The sequence below is a fragment of the Cydia fagiglandana genome, chromosome 13 (assembly GCF_963556715.1).
Source record: "Cydia fagiglandana chromosome 13, ilCydFagi1.1, whole genome shotgun sequence".
Lineage (NCBI taxonomy): Eukaryota > Metazoa > Arthropoda > Insecta > Lepidoptera > Tortricidae > Cydia > Cydia fagiglandana.
The window spans coordinates 9797661-9821097 of NC_085944.1; the positions used below are offsets into that span (position 1 = coordinate 9797661).

General features: G+C 39.2%; 2 protein-coding genes across 6 annotated transcripts in view; one reads left to right on the top strand and one right to left on the bottom strand.

The window, feature by feature from the left end:
- Nucleotides 1–15631, top strand: part of LOC134670206 (protein alan shepard) — a 220453-nt gene extending 204822 nt beyond the window's left edge. For 2 of the 5 annotated variants that reach the window (XM_063527917.1, XM_063527921.1), the window contains exons 3-10: nt 4033–4301; nt 5169–5227; nt 5859–5983; nt 8479–8673; nt 9068–9214; nt 9795–10058; nt 10829–10867; nt 11012–15631. In XM_063527917.1, the coding sequence (XP_063383987.1) occupies nt 4033–4301; nt 5169–5227; nt 5859–5983; nt 8479–8673; nt 9068–9214; nt 9795–10058; nt 10829–10867; nt 11012–11143 (1230 nt within the window). In that variant the 3' untranslated portion in view covers nt 11144–15631. The remainder of the gene's footprint in view (nt 1–4032; nt 4302–5168; nt 5228–5858; nt 5984–8478; nt 8674–9067; nt 9215–9794; nt 10059–10828; nt 10868–11011) is intronic. The other 3 variants (XM_063527919.1, XM_063527918.1, XM_063527920.1) reach the window with 3 other exon arrangements.
- LOC134670210 (ribosome biogenesis protein WDR12 homolog) lies at nt 15533–23433 on the bottom strand. The gene is made up of 9 exons (XM_063527927.1): nt 23274–23433; nt 22895–23191; nt 22390–22530; nt 21534–21709; nt 20844–20920; nt 19873–20017; nt 18765–18866; nt 17561–17690; nt 15533–16804 (listed from the first exon to the last, which is right to left on the bottom strand). The coding sequence occupies exons 1-9, from the start codon at nt 23330–23332 to the stop codon at nt 16663–16665; spliced, it is 1269 nt and encodes a 422-aa protein (XP_063383997.1). The 5' UTR covers nt 23333–23433; the 3' UTR covers nt 15533–16662.
- Nucleotides 23434–23437: the final 4 nt, after the last annotated feature.

The window sequence follows — 23437 nt, forward strand, 5'->3', positions numbered from 1 at the left end:
CGAAACCTACTCAGTAATTTAAAGTACAATAAAGTTAATAGAGTCAATTGGTCAGGTGACCGATATAATGACAGTGTGAACCCGTCCCCTGTAGAGCTTAAAGGCAATAATCACACATTTCACACTTTTACGGCCACTTCATACTTGTTATAACGAGAGGCTTCGCGGCCGGAGTGCGTCAATTACATTTTACAATGTCATCTGGACAACAAAGTAAAAGGAAGGATTCGTTTTTATGGCGCTCTACGTGCTTTTAATATTACTAGCGACGGAATACGGATATTCTCTAATAAAGCTCAGGTTAACTGGCTATGAAAAGTTTGAAAGGACAATGCAATTATAATAAAAATGCTTGTTGCAATCATGTTAAAATAGCTAAAGCATTTTTCAAAGGTCTATTGAGCGCGTTTTAAATTTTTACTGTTTTTACAGTGTTTTTGCGCTTAAAGTGCGTATCTTCAAAATGGTATTTAGTTGATAATGGATTAATTACGTAGACTGCATTTTTAATGTCATTTGGGTTGGGTTATGTAAAACTACACTGACATTAAAAATGTATGAAATTTTAATAACTAAATAGTACCTATCAGTGTACCACACCGTACACATCCACTTATTAATTTTAATTACATAGGTATTTATTTATAGAAGTAGATAACAAGGTGACTAATTGAATTAGGTTCCGATTTCATATATATCATAAATTAAAACTATACGTAATTTTGACCAGGGTCCATTTTTTAACCACATGTTCGTAGGTAATTCAGTAAATCCACAGCTATGTTTATTCTGTCCAGTCAACAGCGCGTCCTTTCTGCGGCGCGGCATTAGCGACGTTAACACGAAATTGCGGCAGTTTACACAAATTGGCACAATTGCCTGCGGACTCCACTCCACAGGATACCAATCGGTTTACGAAGCGAATTCGCTAAAATACCGCATTCTGCTAACAAGGTTGAGCCGCTTACATGAATATCTTATCTATCTAATAGCTTAGGAAAATCGTATAAATGTTTTGTAACTTAAGAGGGAAACGGGTTTTTGTTAGAAAGAAACTTAAATGAACTTAGACACAGTAACAATATTCATTAGGTACCTATTCCAATTTCATCCATAAAAGTTCAATTTTGAAGATGGCAACAGCCTTGCATGGAATTTCGAAATCGATTTTTAATACGGACGGAACGTTTCCGTTATCCTATTTTCTTGCTTTCGACTAAACCTATTTATATTTCAAGCTTAAAGCAGACGTTCTTAGAAGTAAATGCTAGACAGAAAAGTAAATATCGACTTAGTAAGAATTCTCTAGTGGATTCCTCGAACATCTTCACAGAACAGAATGAATAGCTAGTGTCAGAATAAGTCTCTTAGAGCATTTTCTTGGGAATATTATTTTCTTAAAGAAATTATTATTAATATTTACTTTGAGCTATTCGGACGAGAGCAAGCTTTGTAAATGTAATAAAATAAAAAGAGATAAGAAGTGCTGCTACTTGACACAAAAAATACTGAACTAAATAAACTGGAAACCCAAATGATTCCAAACGAATGCAACTAGTTAGTACCCGTTAAATTTTACGGCATTCCACAAATTACAGTAATTAACTTGTAGTTTAATTTCCTCACAAGTTTTATCGTTACCGAACGTAACGTTGCGCCTAAAGCGGAGCGAGTCGTCGTGTCAACGCCACGCAATTTATGGCTTTAATATGTTAACTAAATGTAAATAACATCACTACATATGTACCAAAACACAGCTATCGCGTAGGCACACGTTGCGAATTTCCTTCGCTACCTGAGCTTACTATCACTTGATAACGGGTTTAATTAAGGCACAGGTAGATAAACGTACTACTTTATGGTTTAAATATGTGTCGATGCTCAACTAAGCGGTCTTAATTGTATTATACAGGGATGGGAACTAGTTTGTTAATTTGTTAACAGATAATAAAGACAATATAAACCCAATGAAATTTATATGCACGTGCGACTTAATGTAAAACTACCACACGGGTAAAATAAGCGTATCAATATTACATATTAAAAATGTTGGGTAAAGAAACGCGACACCCTTTATTTAATCTACATAACTGGGCCACAGGATAATCTCATATTTGTATAGGTATGTGACTTGTAACAGGAGAACCAATTAAAATAATTACATAGCTTGAGCTGACCGCTTACCTAAGACAAACGTTATTAAATCTAACATGAACCGTAGTGTACAAAACTGTACCTATAGTTGTTATTTCTCTTCTTCGCCAAAATATATTCTTAAACCCCATTAAATTGGCATAAAAATTCACCTAAGAATACAGCAATACCGTTTTTCTTTGCTACTTGGGTGTGTGTTTTTATCTAAATTTGAGTGGAGTTTCATCAATACAGTTACACGGTGTTTGTTGATCTGAGTGACCCACGCCGGGCCAAGTCTAGATCGTACTACTCGCACGACAGCGTGCGAGTCGATTAAGGGTGCGTGCTCGGAATCGGCATTCGCTCATTACTCCACCCTATTCATTACCGCGGCTGAATAACTAATAGGCCACGACTTAACACGTCTCGGAGAGACCAGTTATTTTCAATGAAATCGCCTCGTCCGGATCGTTCCGCGACTCGAGTCGAGATGAGGACATTATTAACACTCATTCCTGTTAAGGATAGTCGTTCCGTCTACATATATGAGTTTGTTTATCTAGAGAAAATTCCATAGGAAGCTTGAAGTGCACTTTTACAGAACTTAGAGGACTCTCTGCTTGATAAAAGTTGTTGAAGTAATATGATGAGTGAAAACTTCAGTAATAGGCGAAGGATCGAATCGAAAAGAGGGTTTGATTTGTAGAAAAACATGTACCCAAGTAAACATATCCAGGATAGAGGCCTGAAATAACAGTGGAAGGTTAGGTATTTGTTTTGAATGAAACAGGCATGGTAACAGGCGAAAATTAAGCACTTACCTTTTTACAGAAAATGTTTCAGAGGAGTGGAAATTACGTAATTAAGTAAGCGATTATGAAATAGGTTAGAAAAAGATTATTTGCTAGTTAGTGAAATTCAATTTACACGAAAATTACTATGCCATGAAAGTCACATGTACTTACTGCGAGAAATTAATTCAAAAATTGGCCATACTTGAAGTATCTAAAAGCGAAACCTTACCGTGTGCAAAGTTACATTATGATTATGTTGTTAGGCTAACACATGATAACATATCAATGATGACGTCATAAACTCTTTATCAGTATGTATGGGGGCGTTTTTAATGCTGGGTATAGTTTCAGATTATATTTATGCTTTCCACTAATGGACACTTAGGCATTCTTTTGTGGGATAAAGGGGACGATATATGGTCTTTGTGTATAAATCACACACAGCCCAATTACGCAAACATTTAGTATGAAAACATTTAAAAAAATAAATACTGTTACAACCTCCTACGACTATGTTGTTAAGATTTATTTTTTCAATAAGTAACTTTAACCTGAATGTTTTACTAAAAACAAAGGAATGTAATCATTTTAAGATAATATACTTCATACATAATGTAAATAGTTGATTTATTATGAACTGTGTGTAGGTATCTAATACCTATTATGTGACTTATAGTTATGTTATATGTATTTACGAATAAATGATCAGAAATCTGAACTATCAAAATCAATGTCTCTTCCACTACCTCAGGCCTCAGGCCACAGAATAAATAATAGTACTAGGTACAGAAGACTCACTCTCTAACAAAACGCGTCTGCCACGATCAGTACAGATATGGCCGCTAGGTGGCGACAGCGCCACGCGCGGCTTATGGCAAACCCCAAAATTGGGGTCGAACGGATGGACTTTTAGCTACCTGTAGCAAAGCGACGAAATCGCGCAGTGAGCCACGCCTGTTCAGGCGCAGCAAGGCCGGTTTTTCTTTAGTATATGACATAGGTATGGTATAGGTATTTTAGTTTAGAGCCTTGGGAAAACCCTAAGATTTTATGAAAGTTATAGTTTGACATCATCAAATAACATAAAATGTATTTGTTCCAGTACACGGGTGCGTCGATAGGCGGCGGCTGCGCGACGGGCACGCGGGTGCCGACGGCGGCGTCGCCGGCCAACACGGCGTCCTCGTCGTCCTCCAACACGGGCTCGGCGGGCGGCACGCGCTCCACCAGCCTCAGCACGGCGCCGCCGCCGCCGGCCTCGTCGGCCTCCACCACCGGCGCCGCCGGCGAGCAGCTCAGCCGCACCAACCTGTATATACGCGGCCTCAGCCAGAACACCACCGATAAGGACCTAGTCCAAATGTGCCAGATGTAAGCATGATATACCATTCACAAGCTAGCTATACTCCGTATCTTTAGGTACCTATTTAAACAAAAGTAAACAAAATTACCCTCAAATGGCTTCTTAAGCCAGTTGAAGGTAGATGAAAACATTACACTATCAAATAATGTAGGTTAAAAATCAGGTCGTTCAGTGACGGATCCAGGCGGTTTTGTAATTGGTCGGTTAACCAATAAATGTTATAACTACCCGAAAATTTACAAATTGTTTGTTTACTTTTATTTAAATACCTAAAGATACAGACTATAGTGACTATCAATGATAGACTATCACTGATAGTTATCATCGTCCTTCACCAAGAGCTCTGCGATAGATGAAAACTCTGTATTTTGAATTACATGTACTATTTAGTAGCTACCATGCTAATAGTAGCCACCATTTATTATAAATTTTCTAAAAGTCTACAAAATACAAAATAAATGGCATACCTATTTAGTTACGGATGTGCATCATTATTTTCAATCATATTTTCACAGAAACGTACGAACGGGTCTTGCAATTTCAGTCAGTCTCGGTACAAAAAGTACTGAGGTTGACTGGAGAAGCATGGCAAATACAAGTTCCGAGAAAATACGATGGAAAACAATTATGCACTACGTCTGTAATGTCACAATTTGTCATTCACATCTGGTAATTTGATATTTTCCTGTATGTACCATTACCAGTCCGGTTGGATTGCTTGCCTACGCCGTATTTTAAAATTTAAAGCTTCACTAATTCTGGATTAGCGTCGGCATCCGCCCCTCTGCAATAATTAATATCTCTTTTCAACGAGGGATTTTTTGATTATTAATCTTATTACTTAAACGAACCCTAAATGTTGGCTTTCTTTTCAGGTATGGTAACATAATCTCGACTAAAGCAATATTGGATAAAAATACGAATAAATGTAAAGGTAAACAACATTCATTCCGTACGTCTTTTCTTACACTATCATAGTCTATGAATTATTGTACGTACCTATCGTAAAAGTCTGTGCATAGTTATTTCACGTATGTATATAAATTATATCTTTCTATATTAAAATTAATAGATTGTGCATCAAGAGAACTATTCGTGATTGAATTATTTAATATAATATTATTTTCTAGAATACCATATACCCTCATTAACCTAAGCCATCTATGGTGAGACTTTTTTCCAATATATGCACGAACACTAGTTTCAATTTGATTCATATTTATAATGTTCTCATACTATGATATGTTTATTTCACATACGTGTTATTTTATTTGTAGTTCATCATCTTTATATTCTATAATGCACAAAGCACAGATGGATACAGATTACGTTCAACGCACAAGATGTTTTACTCTCACCTCGATTTGACAATTGCATTTTCATTTCGCTCTTACGAGTAGGCAATTAATGTTATTAGTTACATAATCATAGGTTGCATATTTCATATATATATTTAATACTTTTCATACCTATGATAACCACGCATGATTCACTGTCAAAATAATGTTGATAAGTTTTTCGCGCAGGCCATTTACTATAGAAATATTTCACTTTTGTTTCCACAGGTTACGGTTTTGTAGATTTTGAGACAATCGCGTCTGCGGAGGCAGCTGTAAAAGGATTACAAGCCAAAGGTGTTCAGGCCCAGATGGCTAAAGTGGGTATCTGGTTCCTGCGTAGACTGAACCGTGTACGTTGTGCATGCAAGTAATACTATTATGACTAACCGCCTGCTCCTACTCCGCTGTCTCATCCTTCTTTCTGCTCCGTTCGACTGTACCTTCTACTTTCATCAGCGTTAGCCGACTCTCTCCGCTCTCCTGTCACAGGTTGTTTAATTCTATAGAGGATACGACACTCTGGATAACTTACGTTCCCGAATTATGATTACCGCGGTCATTCGCGACCTGCCATCATTGATATATTTGCTCTATTTATTGTACTTCCAACTGATAAACTGGTAGAATATGAGGACAATAGAAATATAAATAAGTAGAATTATGGTACCTAATAAATGACGCCATTAATGAATGATCCCGTTCCTGCTTAAGAGTGGCGTATCGCTTGTAGTATTATTTAATCTGTGTTCCCGCATCCTGACTAATCAAACCTAAGACTGCAGCATTGGTCCGACCCTTCGATCCGTCTACCCTTATTTATAGCTTTAGTGAGTACTTACCCCCCTGTCTATTTCAAATGCTGATACCATTTTAAAATAAGCATTTTAAAGTAAAGTCGTGTTCTTTGTCCATTGTAAATTCTAGATTTGAAATGCATAGTAGCAGCATCCTACCCTTCTTGACCAAGGTGAATAGTGTAACTGTAAAATTCAAGATAATGCCTATGTCTTTTTGATTCAATAGATTCGTTGAACTGTCTAGATGAAGTAGGCCCTGTGTTTAGATAACTGTGCGCGTAAATTGGAATGTGTCCGTTGTGTGACCCTTGTGCCTATGATAGCCTCTATCATTCATCCGCCAGTGGCACTGGGACCAGTAGTTTCAGTCAGCGTTTTCGAACAGACCCATGTAACACTAATGTGTTGTGAGTATTTACCTTATCCCTCCAGAGGTACGCCATTTCGACGCCAATTTAACGCTTTCTTAATCTATTTTAAACATTGTTTCGATTCTGTACGTCGTATGCTTCAGCGTTAAAATTAACAATAGTATGTCGCTACTGGGCTCTGGGTATTCTATGCTTACAATATGTAACTAGCAATAATATGTGTATGCAAATTAACTAGCTTGATAATCTCTTGCTGATGTCTAACGCCCATCTCGACTACGTATTCCTATAGCATATTAGATCTATCTGCTGATTTACGTCAACGCTGGCTTCAGTGTCTAGATAATCTATGCGGGCTTCAAGCTAACTTTAACATACTTGGAACAACCTTCCCTTCACTGTGACTACATGCGATCAATGCTTAGAGTATCAGTATCGTGCGGTACAGCCCACTCGATGTACAGTTTATATCATGTTCGTATGCGGTCAGCGCCATTACATACCTTTCTGTACAAATATGGAAGCCGTTCATATCTTTACATAACAATAACACAACTACATATTTAGAAAGTAGATTCCAATTCGCATTGCCGCTGACTGTAATTCGATCACTTTGAAACACTCCGGTGCCGTAAAGGAACTCATAATGAATTACAATTTACAATCACATTAATGACATTAAACTCTCAAACGTAAAGCCAATTAAATAATCTACTTGCGCGTTTTCAATTACCAAAGTGAAGCGATTAAATAAAGCCTCTAAGCTATAACACCGGAGGATATACAACGTTTTAACACCTTCAACACGGCACCTTACAACCTGCCTATAAAGTCGATGTATAAAATTACTCATAAGGAATTATGGGGTCATGAAATTTACATCCGAATAAACATTTACGGTTTCGCAAAACCCGGAGCAAATTCTATCTGCCCTGCTTCAAAAGAGCTACTTTCGTAATTGGAATCGCGCTTTGAAAAAGCCTTTTCACATCGAATTCACACCGGATACGGTCTAGATTGAGCCCGCATCGGTATCAAGTATCCATAATCGGGAATTAAACTTATACTGTTTAACATGACGCAATAAGTACATAACTCGGTAAATTGCGCCCACCGAGCACGAAAAGTTTCGTACCTACATTGAACTGAAACTATCTACAAATATCTGCTACATTGATACCTACTGCTTTTGCATACAGTCAATAAAGATGCGCGTGTGCGAGGGCTATACAGGGTGGCTAAAAAATAACTACATTCCCGTTGCCAGGGAGGTTTTGGGATTATACTGAGCAACTTTTACTATGGGACCAACCCCGAAATCGCGAAAAAGAATTTGGCTGTGTCATACATTTTGGCTGGTCCATTTTCTATGGGAGGGTAAATTAGTTTTTCGCGATTTCAGGGTTGATCCCATAGTAAAAGTTGCTCAGTATAATTCCAAAACCTCCCTGGCAACGGGAATGCAGTTATTTTTTAGCCACCCTGCATACTTATGGGCGATCAATAGTTACATACAATCGGAATATTTCGTGCCCGATGTATCTTGTCGTCGTTAAATCCGTGTGACTCAGACCTAAATAAATCTTCACCGTAACCTCTAGAATTCTGTGTGTACAGGCTTAATTCCCTCTTCAGCGGTCAGGTTCTTCACATTCCCTTCGGGGCTTCCGTTTACAGCAACAGGAGCAGGACCCTACGAACCTTTACATGGCGAACCTGCCGCCGCACTTCAAGGAGAACGACGTGGACCAGCTGCTGGCCAAATTCGGACAGGTGGTGTCCACGAGGATCCTGCGCGACACGCATGGACACAGCAAAGGTGTCGGCTTCGCGCGCATGGAGTCTAGAGAGAAGTGCGAGCAGATCATACAGGTAAACACTTTTACTTTGATGAATATCATAAGATTCATAAGTGATTTTAAATGGAGGTGCTACGTAATTAACTGCTTACCAATTGCTTCTATTTTGGCTTATTTTGTAATCATTATTATCATCAATACAATTTTACAAAACATAATCGTGAAGTGGGAAACACATGTAACTATGTCAGGATTGATAATGATAGGTCACTCGGAACAGTTAAAAAGATCATGGAGGGAAACTTTGTAAGAAGTTGAGGAATGGAAAGACCAGCCAGATTAAATCACAAATAATGCCTTCATTATTTGTGATTCAATTTGGCTGGTGGTCATACTAACCAATCAAGAAGTTTATTTTAAAAAGGGAAGGGTACAATTATTGTAACAATTTATCGCCATGTTTCCAGATGTTCAACGGCAACCCGATCCCCGGAGCCAAGGAACCCCTCCTGGTGAAGTTCGCAGATGGCGGCAACAAGAAGAAGGCGCTCTACAACAAGCAGGACGGCAACAACGGCCGCGCGTGGCGGGACAACAACGACTCCCTCACTCAGGTACTAGACAACACCTTAGGTAGACATACAGTCTGACAAAAAAAGAGTAGAAATTAAAAATTGGCAACACTGTAGTGTCGTCCCGTTTTCTTATATAAATTGGTTTGAAAGGGACTACACTACGGTATTGCCACTTTTTAACTTGAGACTATAAACCAGCAGTGTGTTGCATCGCCACACCTACACTTTACATTCTTCCATATAAGTTACATATATTAGCTGTTGTGTCATTGATGCTTAACTTCATATGGCGACCATGCCAGGATTTCAAATTTTCAAATATTGTGGTTATAATCTATCGCTACTCGATTGTTTAGCGAGTCCATCCATCATCCATTGCAAAATCAAAGGTCACGTGACCTCACATTTTTCAGAAACAGGTGTCTAGTTGCTTAGACTTGCATCATTCACTAACCCGGGGTTAACCGGTGAAACCTTAGTTACCATGGTTATTAGTACAATTTGACACTGGGGTAAGGGTTTAACCGGTTAAATCAGAGTTAGTGAAATGGTGAAAGTGGGCCTTAGACGCCTAAAGCTCCTGCTACTACCGTGGATTACCAAAACATTGATCACGTAGTACTTACAGGCGATGGGGGTCGGCGGCGTGTACGCGGGCAACGTGAGCGCGGGCGCGGGCGGGGAGTGCGGGGTGTACCGCGGCGGCAGCGTGTACGGGGTGGCGGCGTTCCACCCCCACCAGCTGCACCACCACCACCACGCCACGCCCGCCACCTGGCTGGCGCCCTACGCCGCGCTGCTGCCGCCCGCGCACCCGCCGCACCACGCGGCGCACCCCGCGCATCCCACGCACATACCCATCGACTCTGTGCCTAGCCAATACGTATGTACCTATACTAACAACTAACTAATATCCCTTTTTTTAATTAAATAGAAAAGTTGACCGTTTCGGGCAAGATTCGATCTCGCGGACTTTAAATTACCTCCTGGAATATCTCTAGCAGACGGGGTCCCTTTGTTTCTCATAAAGTTTTAAGTCATAATGTATTGTTTGTCATAATGTCGTTAGTCATAAAACTGAAACCGTTAACTTTTCAGGATTTTTGTAAGGTTATTCTGTAGATAGGTTAGGTTAGGTTCGTTTTATGGCAATCCTGAAAAGATACACGTTTCTGAGAAAAAACAATTATGACTAACGATAATTCGGACCAACAACAACATTATGACTTAAAACTATTTGGGAAACAATAGAGACCCCTAGCAGACAAATCTGCTTAGTAAAATTAGTCTATTCCTTTATTCACTGATTGATTCTGAATACCGTCCGATCACTGATGCATGGGAGCCTCCTTTATGTTTCATCGTAATGCTCGATCCAGCGCAGAGTATAACGGCGTTAAAATGAAGGAGGATATTATTTTATCGATTTAGAAACAGAACTCTAATTGCAATCAAATATTATCTTTGAATATAGAAATATACATGTACTTATTTATCTTAATGTATATTTACACAGCATTTTTGAAATTTAAGACAAAAAATACACAGCCACACACGATTCAACGGCCGATTTTATATATCAAAAACGAAATATAGGAATGGAGAAATCAGTCGAAGTGAAAGCGAGACTGATGCAAATTCTCTGTTTTCCAGGTAAACTGGGACAGCTTAAGGCCGGATAATGAATTATACGTGAGTGTCGATATGAACTTGCTATCAGAGCCGTATCCTATGCTTTGCCCCGCTGTGCCCACTCGCGCCCCGCTACCCTCGCACTCGCTGTGTCTGGCAGGTGGACGTGCGTGCAGTGTGTAACGTATGTCGGTTGTGTTTCAGTACTTCGCGTCGCACCCGTACCAGTACTTCGCGGGCCCGACGCCGCCCATCATCCAGATGCCGATGGAGAGCGAGCACGCGTCGACGGCGGCGTCCCCGGACGAGGCCTACCAGCCGTACCCGCCCAAGTAGACCCGACATGCTGACAATCCGTGCTGTACACGAGCCAAAAATCAAAGCAACTGTGACTTTTTACAATGTTAATTTGTTTTAGTTATAATTTGCGGCCGTTATAGACTTCATCGAAAGCTCCGCTCGCGCGACTCCCGTCGCCGGCGCTTTTTCTAGTTGTTAAGCCTGACTTATACTTGGGAGTCGTCTCTCGTATTTATTTGGTGGCGGCGGCCGGCCCGGCATCCTCTCGGCTTAGTGCTATCGTTCGATTCGCTGTGATGTTTTGATGAGGTCTTTTGACGGCTCGACGAGAGGATTTGATGTATAGATATAGCTGCAATTTTTAAATGTGTTTTTACATTATAATTTTATTATTGTTTTATGAAATTTCAAATTTAAGATTTTAGGCGGAGGTTTTGAACATGTTGACAAGATTATTTAAGATAGTTAGGTATTTATTTTAGCATAGTATAATTTCATGATGAACTTTTAAATTTAGACATGTCCTCTGGGCGGGCATTATTCACAATCCTAATTTTTAACGCAGTGTCATATTTGAATTTATAAGATAGCCGGACTGTTTGTAAATCGGATGTAAATCAGAATCACAAGAAACCGTGCAATCCGTATACTAGTATGACGAGTCTCGTGACTGCGAGGAGGTATTATTTGTTTGCGGATAGTTTATGTAACCGTTAGCATCGGAGCAATATCTGCGAGAGGTTGGATAGGAATATGAAAAGGTCATATCATGTGGAATCAAAAGTGTTAGATACGTCTACGGACGATGTATTGTAAAGAGTACCATTGTTAAAGAAAGTTATGTGTGTATTGGCTAAGAAGGGTGGAAACACCGAATAGGTTTTGTACGATAATAATGCCGAAGATTTAGAATCTTCCAAGCTAAGTATTTTTAAAATACAGTTGAAAAAGAAACGTTTATGATGTCAAGTCGTAGTTGGACAGCGGAACGGTGGATATAGATGAAATTGTGATAGAGCAAACACTTGCGGGGGCTCTTAGTCTCTGCTAGTTTTATTTCATTCTTTCAAAGATTCTTTATACAGTTCCATGAATATTATTTATCACTTTGTAGGATTTGCTCTATCAAAATTTTCGACAGTTATTAATGTGTTTGGCATGGTGCTTTAATATTTTATTTTAAAAGTGGCACTATTCCTGCCTATTATACAGTATTATGTACCTTAAAACATTCATATACCGGTGCAGTCTTCCAAGGATCGCAATACTTACCTAACTTTAAAGATTAATGTTTGTGTTATACGAGAATGTAATAAGTAGACGCTAATGAAACTATGTGCCTCTCGATCTCGGCAAACCCTCGACAAGGATGGCACGACGACCATCCCACTCTTACCTACCCGGTTCTAATTCATCACAACGTTCACTACGCCACAACTAGGTGTGTACTTTTCGCCTTTTATCATAAGCAATTTAAGAAGGTATGCTTAGTTTTTCATTCTTAATTTCTCGCCGTAGACAATAGTAAGTATAAAAGATAACTATATTAATTCAAAATACGTACTTTTCAAATACGACGTCGTTGCCAAACCCAGAACAGACTGAATTAATTTATATGTACTGTACTCGCGCGTACTGATGCGCTGGCCGGCGCGGCGGAGCCGAGAGCTCGCTTGCCCTTGCTGCGAACTAGCAATAAGCAGTTGTATGTAGTCTATATATACATTTTACGCGTCTATACACATTTTTGTACGTCGTCGGAAACTCATGTTCGAATACGTGATAGAGTGATCCTTTTTTGAGAATCATGTACTAAGTCAACTGTAGTTGTTATTTTGTAGGCGGTCGGCACATTCCAGTAGAGAACTCCAAACAAAATTCCACGATTGATTTCCACATTATAAAATGTATCGGATTTGAAATCCAAAGTATAAACATCGTTTTGGTGTAAACGAACACTTTTTGTACCATCACGTAGGTTTTGGGTACACTTTATGACTTTATATGAAATTTGATATTTTTATATTGAATATATATAAATTATACATGGATATGTATATACATTGTTGATGGGTACGAGTAAAAGCCTACTATATCGCAACTGTTTAATTCTATTTTGGCACGTCAAGAGTTTCATCAGAACCAACGTATACAAATCATTAAAGTCGAGTAAGAAGTAGGAAAATATTTATACAATCCAGGGACTGAAGACTAGTTAAATGTTTGATATATTAACTGTATTTTAACAGACGATTAAGCGTGACCTCTTTATTCAAAACCTGTAAATCTCCGACTTTTGATAAACAATACAGGAACAGAGATACTAGCTGGCAGCAGGTTTTGAATGAATTACGTAGATTTTGAAGCTGAATAAGTAGATCTGTATCTGTTTAGTTTCCTGATTTCGTGTAAACGGCTGAACTTGTAATGTTCCGCAAAGCGACGGTCGGAGCGCGCTGCGCGGCCGGCGTCGCAGCTGACTGCCTCACTCACTACTACCCTCATATCGGTTCGTACAACTCAACTCACATCACAAAGGCTAACGGAAAGTGAGATTTTTATTAGTGTTACATTCAAACCATAATACTCCGTAGATCAGTGTTATGTGCGTATAATTTCTGATCGAGCCAAATCAATGGAACTGATTATGAAACCGCCTTTACTTCTTGTGAAATTTGAATAACCATGAAGTGCAATGTAGTACCGTGCGAGTCGTGGTACTTAGTTAAGTAGATGTTGCGTGTATTGGGTTGTTTAGTGTTGACGTACACTGTGGCTTCCTGTAATTGCAGTCTTCCGATAGGTATTTCCGCTAAACTTTGCATTTAAAATTGATGTCAACGTATATGATATAACCCGACTCGATTCGCCTCATTTTGTTATCATTTTCGTGCACCGTGATTGTTTCGAAGTAGGTGTGTAATATGCGTAAGGTTGATGTTAACCTGTGCTAGATATAGGGTTTACTTTCATTCCACGATGTCTCCCCGATGGTGAAGTATAAACTATTAGAATAGATCCACTCCCTTTACTTTTATATGACATAGCGGCAAGAACCTTTGTGAACTACCCGTCGTCGATATAAAATAGAATATTTTAGCATGAAATTATTTTTCTAATGCTTTCCTTCCATTGAAGCAATAACTTAATTTGATGGTAGTGCCTTCAGCTTCCTTTAAAGTAATGATGTTCAGAGACATACTGCAGTGGCGTCACTGTGCTTTACACAATATTTTTACAGGTAATAGAGAACTTACCGTAATCATAAACGTAGACTTAATGTAAAGAAGACGTTTAAAAGTTTTGTATTAAAGGCTAATAGAAGATAATGTGGCTGTCTAATCGTTGCATTTCCACACATGGAGTAAAATCGAACTCGAGGATGAAATCGTAGATGTTCCTAGTTAACTCACTTCAACATTCTGACATGTGTGATATGATAAGTACTTTACTTAAGGTGTATTGCAGGTTGCGGATCATTTGTTATGTATAGGCAGAGGAACTATCAGAACAATGAGCACAAACGATGTTAGGTATTGGGGAACCAATTAATAAAACCAAAACTTGAAGAAATACCATGTCGGTGAATAGATCGAACTCTTAGCTCGTGTAAGTAAATGTTCTTAAACGTAAGTGTTAATGTAAGAGAGCGCGACTAGTGGGGGGTAGAGGGGGCGACAGAGGGCTAGTTTTAGGTCTAGGCTTAACTATAGATAGATAGAATAGCAAAAAATGTTTCGACGCTAAGATAGATAGAATAGAGCCCTAGCTTAATATATGTTCGGGCGTGCGCGGCGCGGCGCCCCTCTAGGGTAGTTTCCTTTATTAGTTTATTAAATAATTTAATTTGAATGGACTGAAGCGGCGCCCGCCGCGCGCGCCGTAGCGTAAGTCTCGGAGAATTAGCGAACACGTCGAATAAGTTTCCGTTCAACAACGTTTGCTTTCACCTCTTTTGTTATGTAGTTGACTAAGTGTAAAGAAAGAAAAGTTAATCAAAAAAATCTGTCTGAAGTGTCGATACGATTGTATTTGTCCAATGTGTATTATTATAGCGTGGTGTTCTACCCGGCAGACTAGTCTAGACAGTAGCATAGTTTAGTTAAAAATTTAGTTAGGTAGCCTAGAAATACGAAAAGCGAAAATAAAACTTCATAAAATGTAAAAAAAAAGAAATGAAATTGTTGGTAAGAAAGAATATTTTTAAGGAACATGTTGCTTCGTTGTGTTATGACGTGAGGTTTGGCATAACTATGATAATAGTAAGCATTTCTCTCAGAGAAAAGACAGAGGAAAGTTATGTATCTATTTTGTTACAAAGTGTTTGCAAGTTTCTATATTGTGCTATGAGCATTTTATGTGACCCGCATTATTTATAGTTATGCTGAATGGAAACTAAAATAATATATAAATAAAACAAAATGGTACTAAGAAGCATGTTTTATTGTGACGAGTCATGTTCCTTTGCATTGAACATATTTTGTAAGAGCAAGTGATTGAATAAAACAAGCGAAACCAAATTTAGTTCATCATTTTATTTTATGACGCTCTGACACGCCCCACCCTACTCACAGTCAAGGATCCAGAAATACATTCATACTGTTTATTTAGTAAGAGGTATTTAACCTTTTGAACGCCACAGACGGCTATTGACGTCAACGCAAAATCGTGACAACGACGCCAAAGACGGCATTTGACGTCGATCGATTTTTGATGAAAATACTACTGAAAAATACCCCACTTTTAGGCTGGCATTATTTATTCACAATACTAAATTTTACCCGCGTGGCGTCAGTGGCACGGCAAATGGATGCGCCGTTTGGCGTTCAAAAGATTAAATAAGTGGACAATATTGTTTATTGATAATCATTATCCTAATATAGTTTATGAACACCGTGAGCAATTACGAATAGTAAAATACATACATAGACGGACATACCCTCAAGAAAATCGGAAACTTACTCATTTTGACAAACGCATCTTCTGAATAAATCTATGTGGAATTATAGCAGTCCCTTTTTAAATTGATACCACTATTATTATTTACTATTAAATGAATCGCTATTGCTAATTTAAGAGTACACTCAAAATTTTAAGATTTAATTGCATTTGCAAATAGTAATATTGTGGACAATGTTAACCCTTTCAAAGCCCTACAAATACATGTTACATGCTTACAACTTAGCAAAAACATATTTAATGAATCCTATGTACATACCTACAAGTGTACAGAGTGCTCATGGCCGCATCAACTTACAACCCATGACTTTCTGACCAAAATGCATCGCCACATTAATTATTTGACAGTTAACCGTTGTCAAATGTTATGAAAATGTATGCACACGAAATTTCACATGTTTACCAAATTTAGTTTAGTTTTTGTCCCCCCGCTACGCACTTCACGACCCGAACGGCTTGATTAAAATATTAAACAGCAGTAACTATGACGTAATCGCGTTCGCTTACGATTCGGTGCTACCAGCACTTAATTTCCTTGGCGTCAGAAGGGTTAAATCGTACCTTTTTCAGTGTACTCTTGTAACATTGTGTACAGTTTAAGCGTTCAGAGCGGTCTTGGCCTTGAATATCCTGAGCGTGTTGTCGCAGGAGCCGCTGACGAGCAGCGACGGCACGGACCAATCGCAGCACAGCACTTTGTCTTCGTGACCGCTCAGGTCGTACAGCGGGGTGCGGGGGCTGGAATATAAATAAATAAATAAATATTAGGGGACACCTTACACAGATCAACCTAGCCCCAAACTAAGCAAAGCTTGTACTATGGGTGGCTTGTACGATATACATACTTATTACATAGAAAACACCCATGACTCAGGAACAAATCTGTGTCCCTAGTGAAAAAAGGTATAAGTCTCGGGCAGCGCGGTTGTAAATGGGTATAAGTTCCAAGTAACACCTGTGCCCTTTTACTACTTGTACCCTTTTTCACTAGGGCCACAGAAATATTAGTGTTCATCACACAAATAAATGAAAATATATGACTAAGTTAGGGTGGTATTCTGCCTATCCAATTTCTTTGTCCAACGTGTATTGTGTCTCACATTTTGCTGTAATGAGAGAGAGGCAATGACATTGGACATAGAAATTGGACAGGTGAAATACTAATTAGTAAAGGGTTCTGCAAAAAACAGTGCAGACAGACTGCAACTTGTATTGGTTGAGTTGGGTTGTCTGTACCGTACCGGCCCTTAGCTGCACACATTTAGTGTTTGTTTTCTGACTAACACGCAAAAAACTACTCTATGGCGTTTGAGATAAAGTTCATAATTGCAAATCCAGTCTGCCACCGATTGACTTTTTCGTCGCAGCCGACAGCCGACCTATATGCACTGACCACACCCATACCGTTGAGGCGTCTCCAACCAGAGACTGACCGACTTTAAAAAAACACGTAAAAATAGACTCTAGCAGCTTTGTAATAAAGTTGACAATAACCTTCTAGTCTCCCACAGCTTGACTTGTCCGTCGCAGCCGGCGCTCAGGAACAGCGTGTCCCGTGTCTTCGACCAGCGCACTGACTGCACCCATCCCGTGTGAGACGTGAACGTCGTCTTTACTATGCTTTCTGGAACGGAATTCGAATTTATAGCTTGGCAAGAGAGTAGAAATTAAAAAGCGGCAACACTGTAGTGTCGTCCCTTTCAAACCAATGTGTATAAGAAAACGGGACGACACTACAGTGTTGACACTTTTTAATTCAGGGCAGCACAGGAGTTCCTTATTAATCAAAACCAAAATAAGCGAAAAGTGTCAATGTTAAGTTTTCTACAGGGTGTCCCAGAATTCGACGTCAAGCCGTAAACGGGTGATAGACCAAGTCATAACAGTTATCATAAAAATACAACAAAAAAATCCAACTCATGTTTTTTAAAAATTATGGTCACTTTAAAAATTCACTAAAAAATCCACACCCTGTAATGGTTCTTTAACTCTTGTTACTACAAATTCCATAATTTATTCTAATTTTTTTATTATTGTGTAATCTTGAATAATTACAGGGTGTGGATTTTTTTGTGAATTTTTAAAGTAACCATAATTTTTAAAGAACTTGAGTTGGATTTTTTTTTGTATTTTTATGATAACTGTTATGACTTGGTCTATCATCCGTTTACGGCTTGACGTCGAATTCTGGGACACCCTGTATGTAGGCCACAAGATGGCAAACCTGTTGACGCGAAAGAAATTGCGCGTCAACTGTAAGAAGACTAAAAGCTTATAGGGCTTCATATTATTACTGCAATGTTCTGCCGTCAGAGTGCAGCACTAATTTGTTTAGTAAACCATAGAGTAAATTATACATACTACGCATTAAACAGTTTTTTTTGACAAGTTTTTACTATGACATTGATGCATCAAGGCGGTTTGTTTACAGGTGGCCTACCGTGAAACGCGAAAACCAAACTTTCGACTATCGTGTTTCACGGTAGGCCATGTGTGATTGAGTTAGTGACGCCCTCTACGCAGAGTTTTACGTAATATTCTCTATTATATAAATTTACCTTATGACCTGATTATGGCATTCACCCCCCAAAAAAGGGGGAGGCCTATGTTCAGCAGTGGACGTCTTATGGCTGAGATGATGATGATGATGATGATATAAATTTAATCCAAAGGCAAATAGAAAAAGACCTGTTGTTACCTTGAGATCTTGGATCATATAGCCGGACGTGTCTGTCTGCGGAGGCGGTTATCATGGTGTTGTTGAGCGGAGACCAGTCCACGTCGAAAAATGCTTTGTTGCCTGAAATACACACAGTCAAACTACAGCCATATGCAGGAACTATAGAGTTAAAAGATGGGCAAAGAAGAAATCACTGGGGCGATACTGTGATTTTATAACACGCCGATTTCGTTATGTTTAGGTGTGACACTCGTACATTCATAACCTGAGGGCGATCGGTGATTGGCTTAAACCAAATAAGTATGTGTGCGTGCGAAATCAGCTCGATGTAAATCACAGTTTTGTCTTTAGTGATATTATTCTACTCTCAGCTCTACAACTCTTCAGCTCTGTGGCAGAAGCTTACCTACTAATGACAAACCCAAATAGCATCAAATTTTTTATCACAAGTAGGTATATCTGTTCAAAAATATACAAGATCTCTGGATTTTTTAACTTTTTTAAAAGTACCACATATGTAAAACGTTAAAAGTAGTTATATATGTATAGTATAGTACAGTAGGCATATTATAACACACTTATGAAAGTCAGAAAATGTAAAGAAAAACCTATATTATCTTCAGAGAATACATAACACTTACAACTCTAGGTTCTAGGTGTGACCATTTGAAAACTTGTTTTGAAGAAAGTAAACTAAAGGGAAGGGATAAGTTCGCCTTTGTACTAATGATGTGTGTTCTTTCATGTTTTATGTTTCTTTTTGTACAATAAAGTATTTTACTAGGTACTACTACTACTACTAACCCCACATTACAATACCGAAAAAATAAATACCGAAAATTCTCCTCACGTGTGAAAGTCAACACCGACATTGGCTAATTCACCCTGTGTGAGTTGCAGGGGTATCTCCTTGGGTCGTCCCATTCGCTTTTCGTCAAGTTCTTAAATTAGTCCTATTCTGCTTTCGTCACTCATTCTACATTCGTTAGAATCGTCGGTGGCTTTCAATGTAGAATGAGTGACGAAAGCAGAATAGGACTAATTTAAGAACTTGACGAAAAACGAATGGGGCGACCCAAGACGATACCGTTGCAGGGAGTAAGCCAGAAAAAAAAAGTAAACTAACCGGCAATTTCCTGTTTGATGCCATTGAGCTCGCAGTCCCATATCTTGAGCAGATGGTCCCAGCCGCTGGATAGGACCGTGTTGTAATCCATCCACTGTACGCCGGACACCGCCTCGCGATGCCCCTTTAACGTTGCCAGTGGTTCCTGAGAAATAACCGGAGGTCGTAAAATATGTGACGTCAACCGGGGTGAATAGAGATGTCAGGGCGAATGGAGACGACGGGGCGAATAGGGATACATACCGAGATTGACGTTTACCTGACAACTTCTCAAAAACTACGCATACAAATTGTATTGTGCAAAATCTACTATTATTTTCAAGCAAAAAAGGGAACGTATCATCCGTTTGAGTGGGACGACAGGATTTGAGACTCGGTTTGGTCGGACAGAAGGATCAAAAGCTTCTTGGGACGTAATGGTTGTTTGAATGCGCAGGAGAGTGTTTAATGTTAATCATCTTCTTCTTTGTTGTTATACTCTTTGCTGACTGTCGTGGTCAACTGCTGACATCAGGCACAGATGTTGCATGCCATGGGCTGATAATGACTGAAGTACTCTGGTTACATCACACACAATGCAAGTACAGTTTAAAACTAGAGATGCACCGGATATCCGGTTACTATCCGGTATCCGGCCTATCCGGCCATTATTTTACTATCCGGCCGGATACCGGATAGTGACCTATCCGGCCGGATACCGGATAGTAACATTGCTTGATTTCGGAGTAAACAAATTGGATTTAAGAAACAGACACGGTCATAATCGTACTTGTTTATTATTTTAAAACAATTTAATAATTCCACTGACTTGCACGACTGCACGTGCACTCATTTCGAACCTAGAAATGAGTCCACGCGAACGTTTACTAGGAAACAGGTCAAACCTGCAGAATGCGCACCTGAAAAACCGAAATGTAGGTATAGTTCCGCCGGCCAAACAACTATCCGTTGCATCTCTATTTAAAACTCACCCGTGTATTACCATGATCTTGCCCGCGGTCGGATTTGCTCCTCTTCTTGGCCGGTACATTGTCTTCATCAGAAAGACCTATCAACCAAAATTATAATTTAGTAAATATTTAAGTTAGTAGAAGAAAATTAACCATTACCTGTAGTCTCTAAATTTACTGGCCTTAAAATTGGATTAAATTACAGGAAAACCTAAAAGAAGGTATGCTCAACTTTCCTATTATATTCCTATAATATTTCTTATAAACAAGTATTAGTTAATTTTACAAAAAATAAAAAATAAACTTCGTACAATGTGAGTAACTTTGAGATTTTTAGCAATCCGTATCCAAAGGCTAAAAGCGGGACCCTACTACCAAGACTCTGCTGTCCATCTGTCTGTCTGTCACCAAGCTGTATCTCATGAACCGTGATAGCTAGGCAACAAAATTCGGGATATGATATAACACTAGTTACCTTTCCTTGGTTATGCTCTATATTCTTATGTACACAGATATTATTTTAAACTATCATAGATTACAAATAACTCAACAACAACATAGAAAACAACAACAACAACAACATAAAGATTGGAGGAGGCCTTTGCCACCTGGCAAATGGACACACAAAAAAAAAATGGAATTAGTGAAATATATGAACAAGAAATGTATTGTCCGAGTAAAAGGCAAAAAAAAATACAAATGTCTACTCACTAGCACTCCATAAGCATATATTAGTGTCCCAGCTGCCAGTGGCCAGTCTGGAGGCATCCGCGGACACGGACAAGCACTCCACTCCCTTCTCGTGGCCCCGGCACGTCACCACACAGTCCACGGAGTTGTTGGACACGTTCCACACCCACAGCATCGCTGATTGGTCATGGGAACCGCTAGAAATAATATTAATGCAGTTATATGTACAGCAATCTCTAAAATATGATAAAGGGCAGGGGTGCGAAACTCCAGACTCGTCTTTCTTCTATTTGCCGAGGGAGAATGCTTGGCTTTTTTGGGCACTTGGCCCGGTGTGAACCTGGTAGCCTGGAAAAGGCTCTGCTAGTTGGCCCTGTTGAAGGACATCGAAAACAGGGAGGGATACCCACACGCTGGTTCAACGCCATTCAAGATGTTACACGCGAGGGGTTCCAGGGTTCCTTAAGGAAGGCAATGAATCGGCCAGGATGGAGAGCACTACAGCACAGAGCGACTTATGGTGGTCATGACCCTCAGACATGAGGATTCGACTACGAAGAAGTACGGTAGTACTATTAATTATTCTGTGTAAAGGGTCAAAAATGTCTTACTACCCTACAATAAAGTGCAGTAAACATACTTGAGAAATTATTCAGTTGTGCAACTTCTATGTCCATAAACCTAAAGGTTTTAAAATCAGTTAAATACAATTCTCTAACTAAAATTATTATGCTCAGACTTTTAGTAACTTCACTTTGCAGCAAAACATATTTAAAGATACTTAGCATCAGATCCTCAAATCCAATGCTGCATTATGCAATGTGATCTTTTTCATCTTCTCCAAAAGATTGGTTCTTATTTCATTAATGCTTCTTACCTAGCAAAAACTGCTTGATCACCATTAACGGACACCCAAGAGACCGCTTTGATTGGAGATGTGTGACCTGGTATAGCCAGTTTGTGCTGCCCTTTGGTGGTCCAGATGTGAAGACTGTTGTCATAGCTGCCCGATAGGATCCTGTTATGTAATAAAAAAAAATTCAATTAAGTTTTCTTCTTTGGAAATGGCTACTAATACCTAATCAGAGTTTTTACCATGGGTGCAAAACAAACTCGGCTCCGTTCGGCTCCGAGCTATTATTAGGCTTGACATGATGTCCCTTTGCAAGCACAACCACAGATACAATAATGACTTGACAACCCTAAATAGCCAAAAGGGATAGTGACATATATTAGAAAGGGGCAGCATGATTTGACAGTGAGCCGCTGTCAAACTGGTTTGTAGGAAGTTTCCTTCTGTATGTACTATTATTTATTCTGTGTTTTTAATAAATAATTTTAAAGCAGCACTCAAAATTAACTACACTATTAACATATCTTACCAATTTCCATGGGCCTGTACTGCAGAAACCCAATCATCATGCATCAAACAGTCCTGTGGGCTTGGAGCCGGGAATCTCTCCAGATACTCAACCTCCAAAGTCTGTTCCGTAGACACACCCTTCTCCTGAAGATGGTCACCAAGAGCCGAGCACAAGAGTTCCCCGCACACTAAGAAATCGAATTCAACTGTCTTTGCTGAGCTGTCAGCCTCTTTGAGCAAGGCATTGACCAATGTGTTGAGGTCTGCAGGTTGCACATTGCTTTGTATGGCGTAGGGACTGTCAGGAACCGCATATCTGAAACACAAGATATGGTATACACATGGAACATTAACGCTACCAGACCGGCAAAATTGTTCAGATGAACGTGGGTACTTACTGTTCTTGTTTAGTAACGAATCGGACTTGCAACTGGGCCTCCGTTGTATCGACGTCCATGATAATTTATTCTTTAGCTAGGACTGTTAAGTATAAATAGACTAAGTAATATAATTTACACGCACGTGTCGAGGTGCTTGGAACAACAATAAAATATTTGACACA

Excerpts from the sequence above, each read along its gene's own strand:
- LOC134670210 (XM_063527927.1), bottom strand. The coding sequence starts at position 23,332 with ATGGACGTCGATACAACGGAGGCCCAGTTGCAAGTCCGATTCGTTACT. Across the intron at positions 23,192-23,273 it reads TTCGTTACTAAACAAGAACA|ATATGCGGTTCCTGACAGTC; the intron begins GTAAGTACCCAC and ends CTTGTGTTTCAG. Across the intron at positions 22,531-22,894 it reads GTACAGGCCCATGGAAATTG|GATCCTATCGGGCAGCTATG; the intron begins GTAAGATATGTT and ends ATTACATAACAG.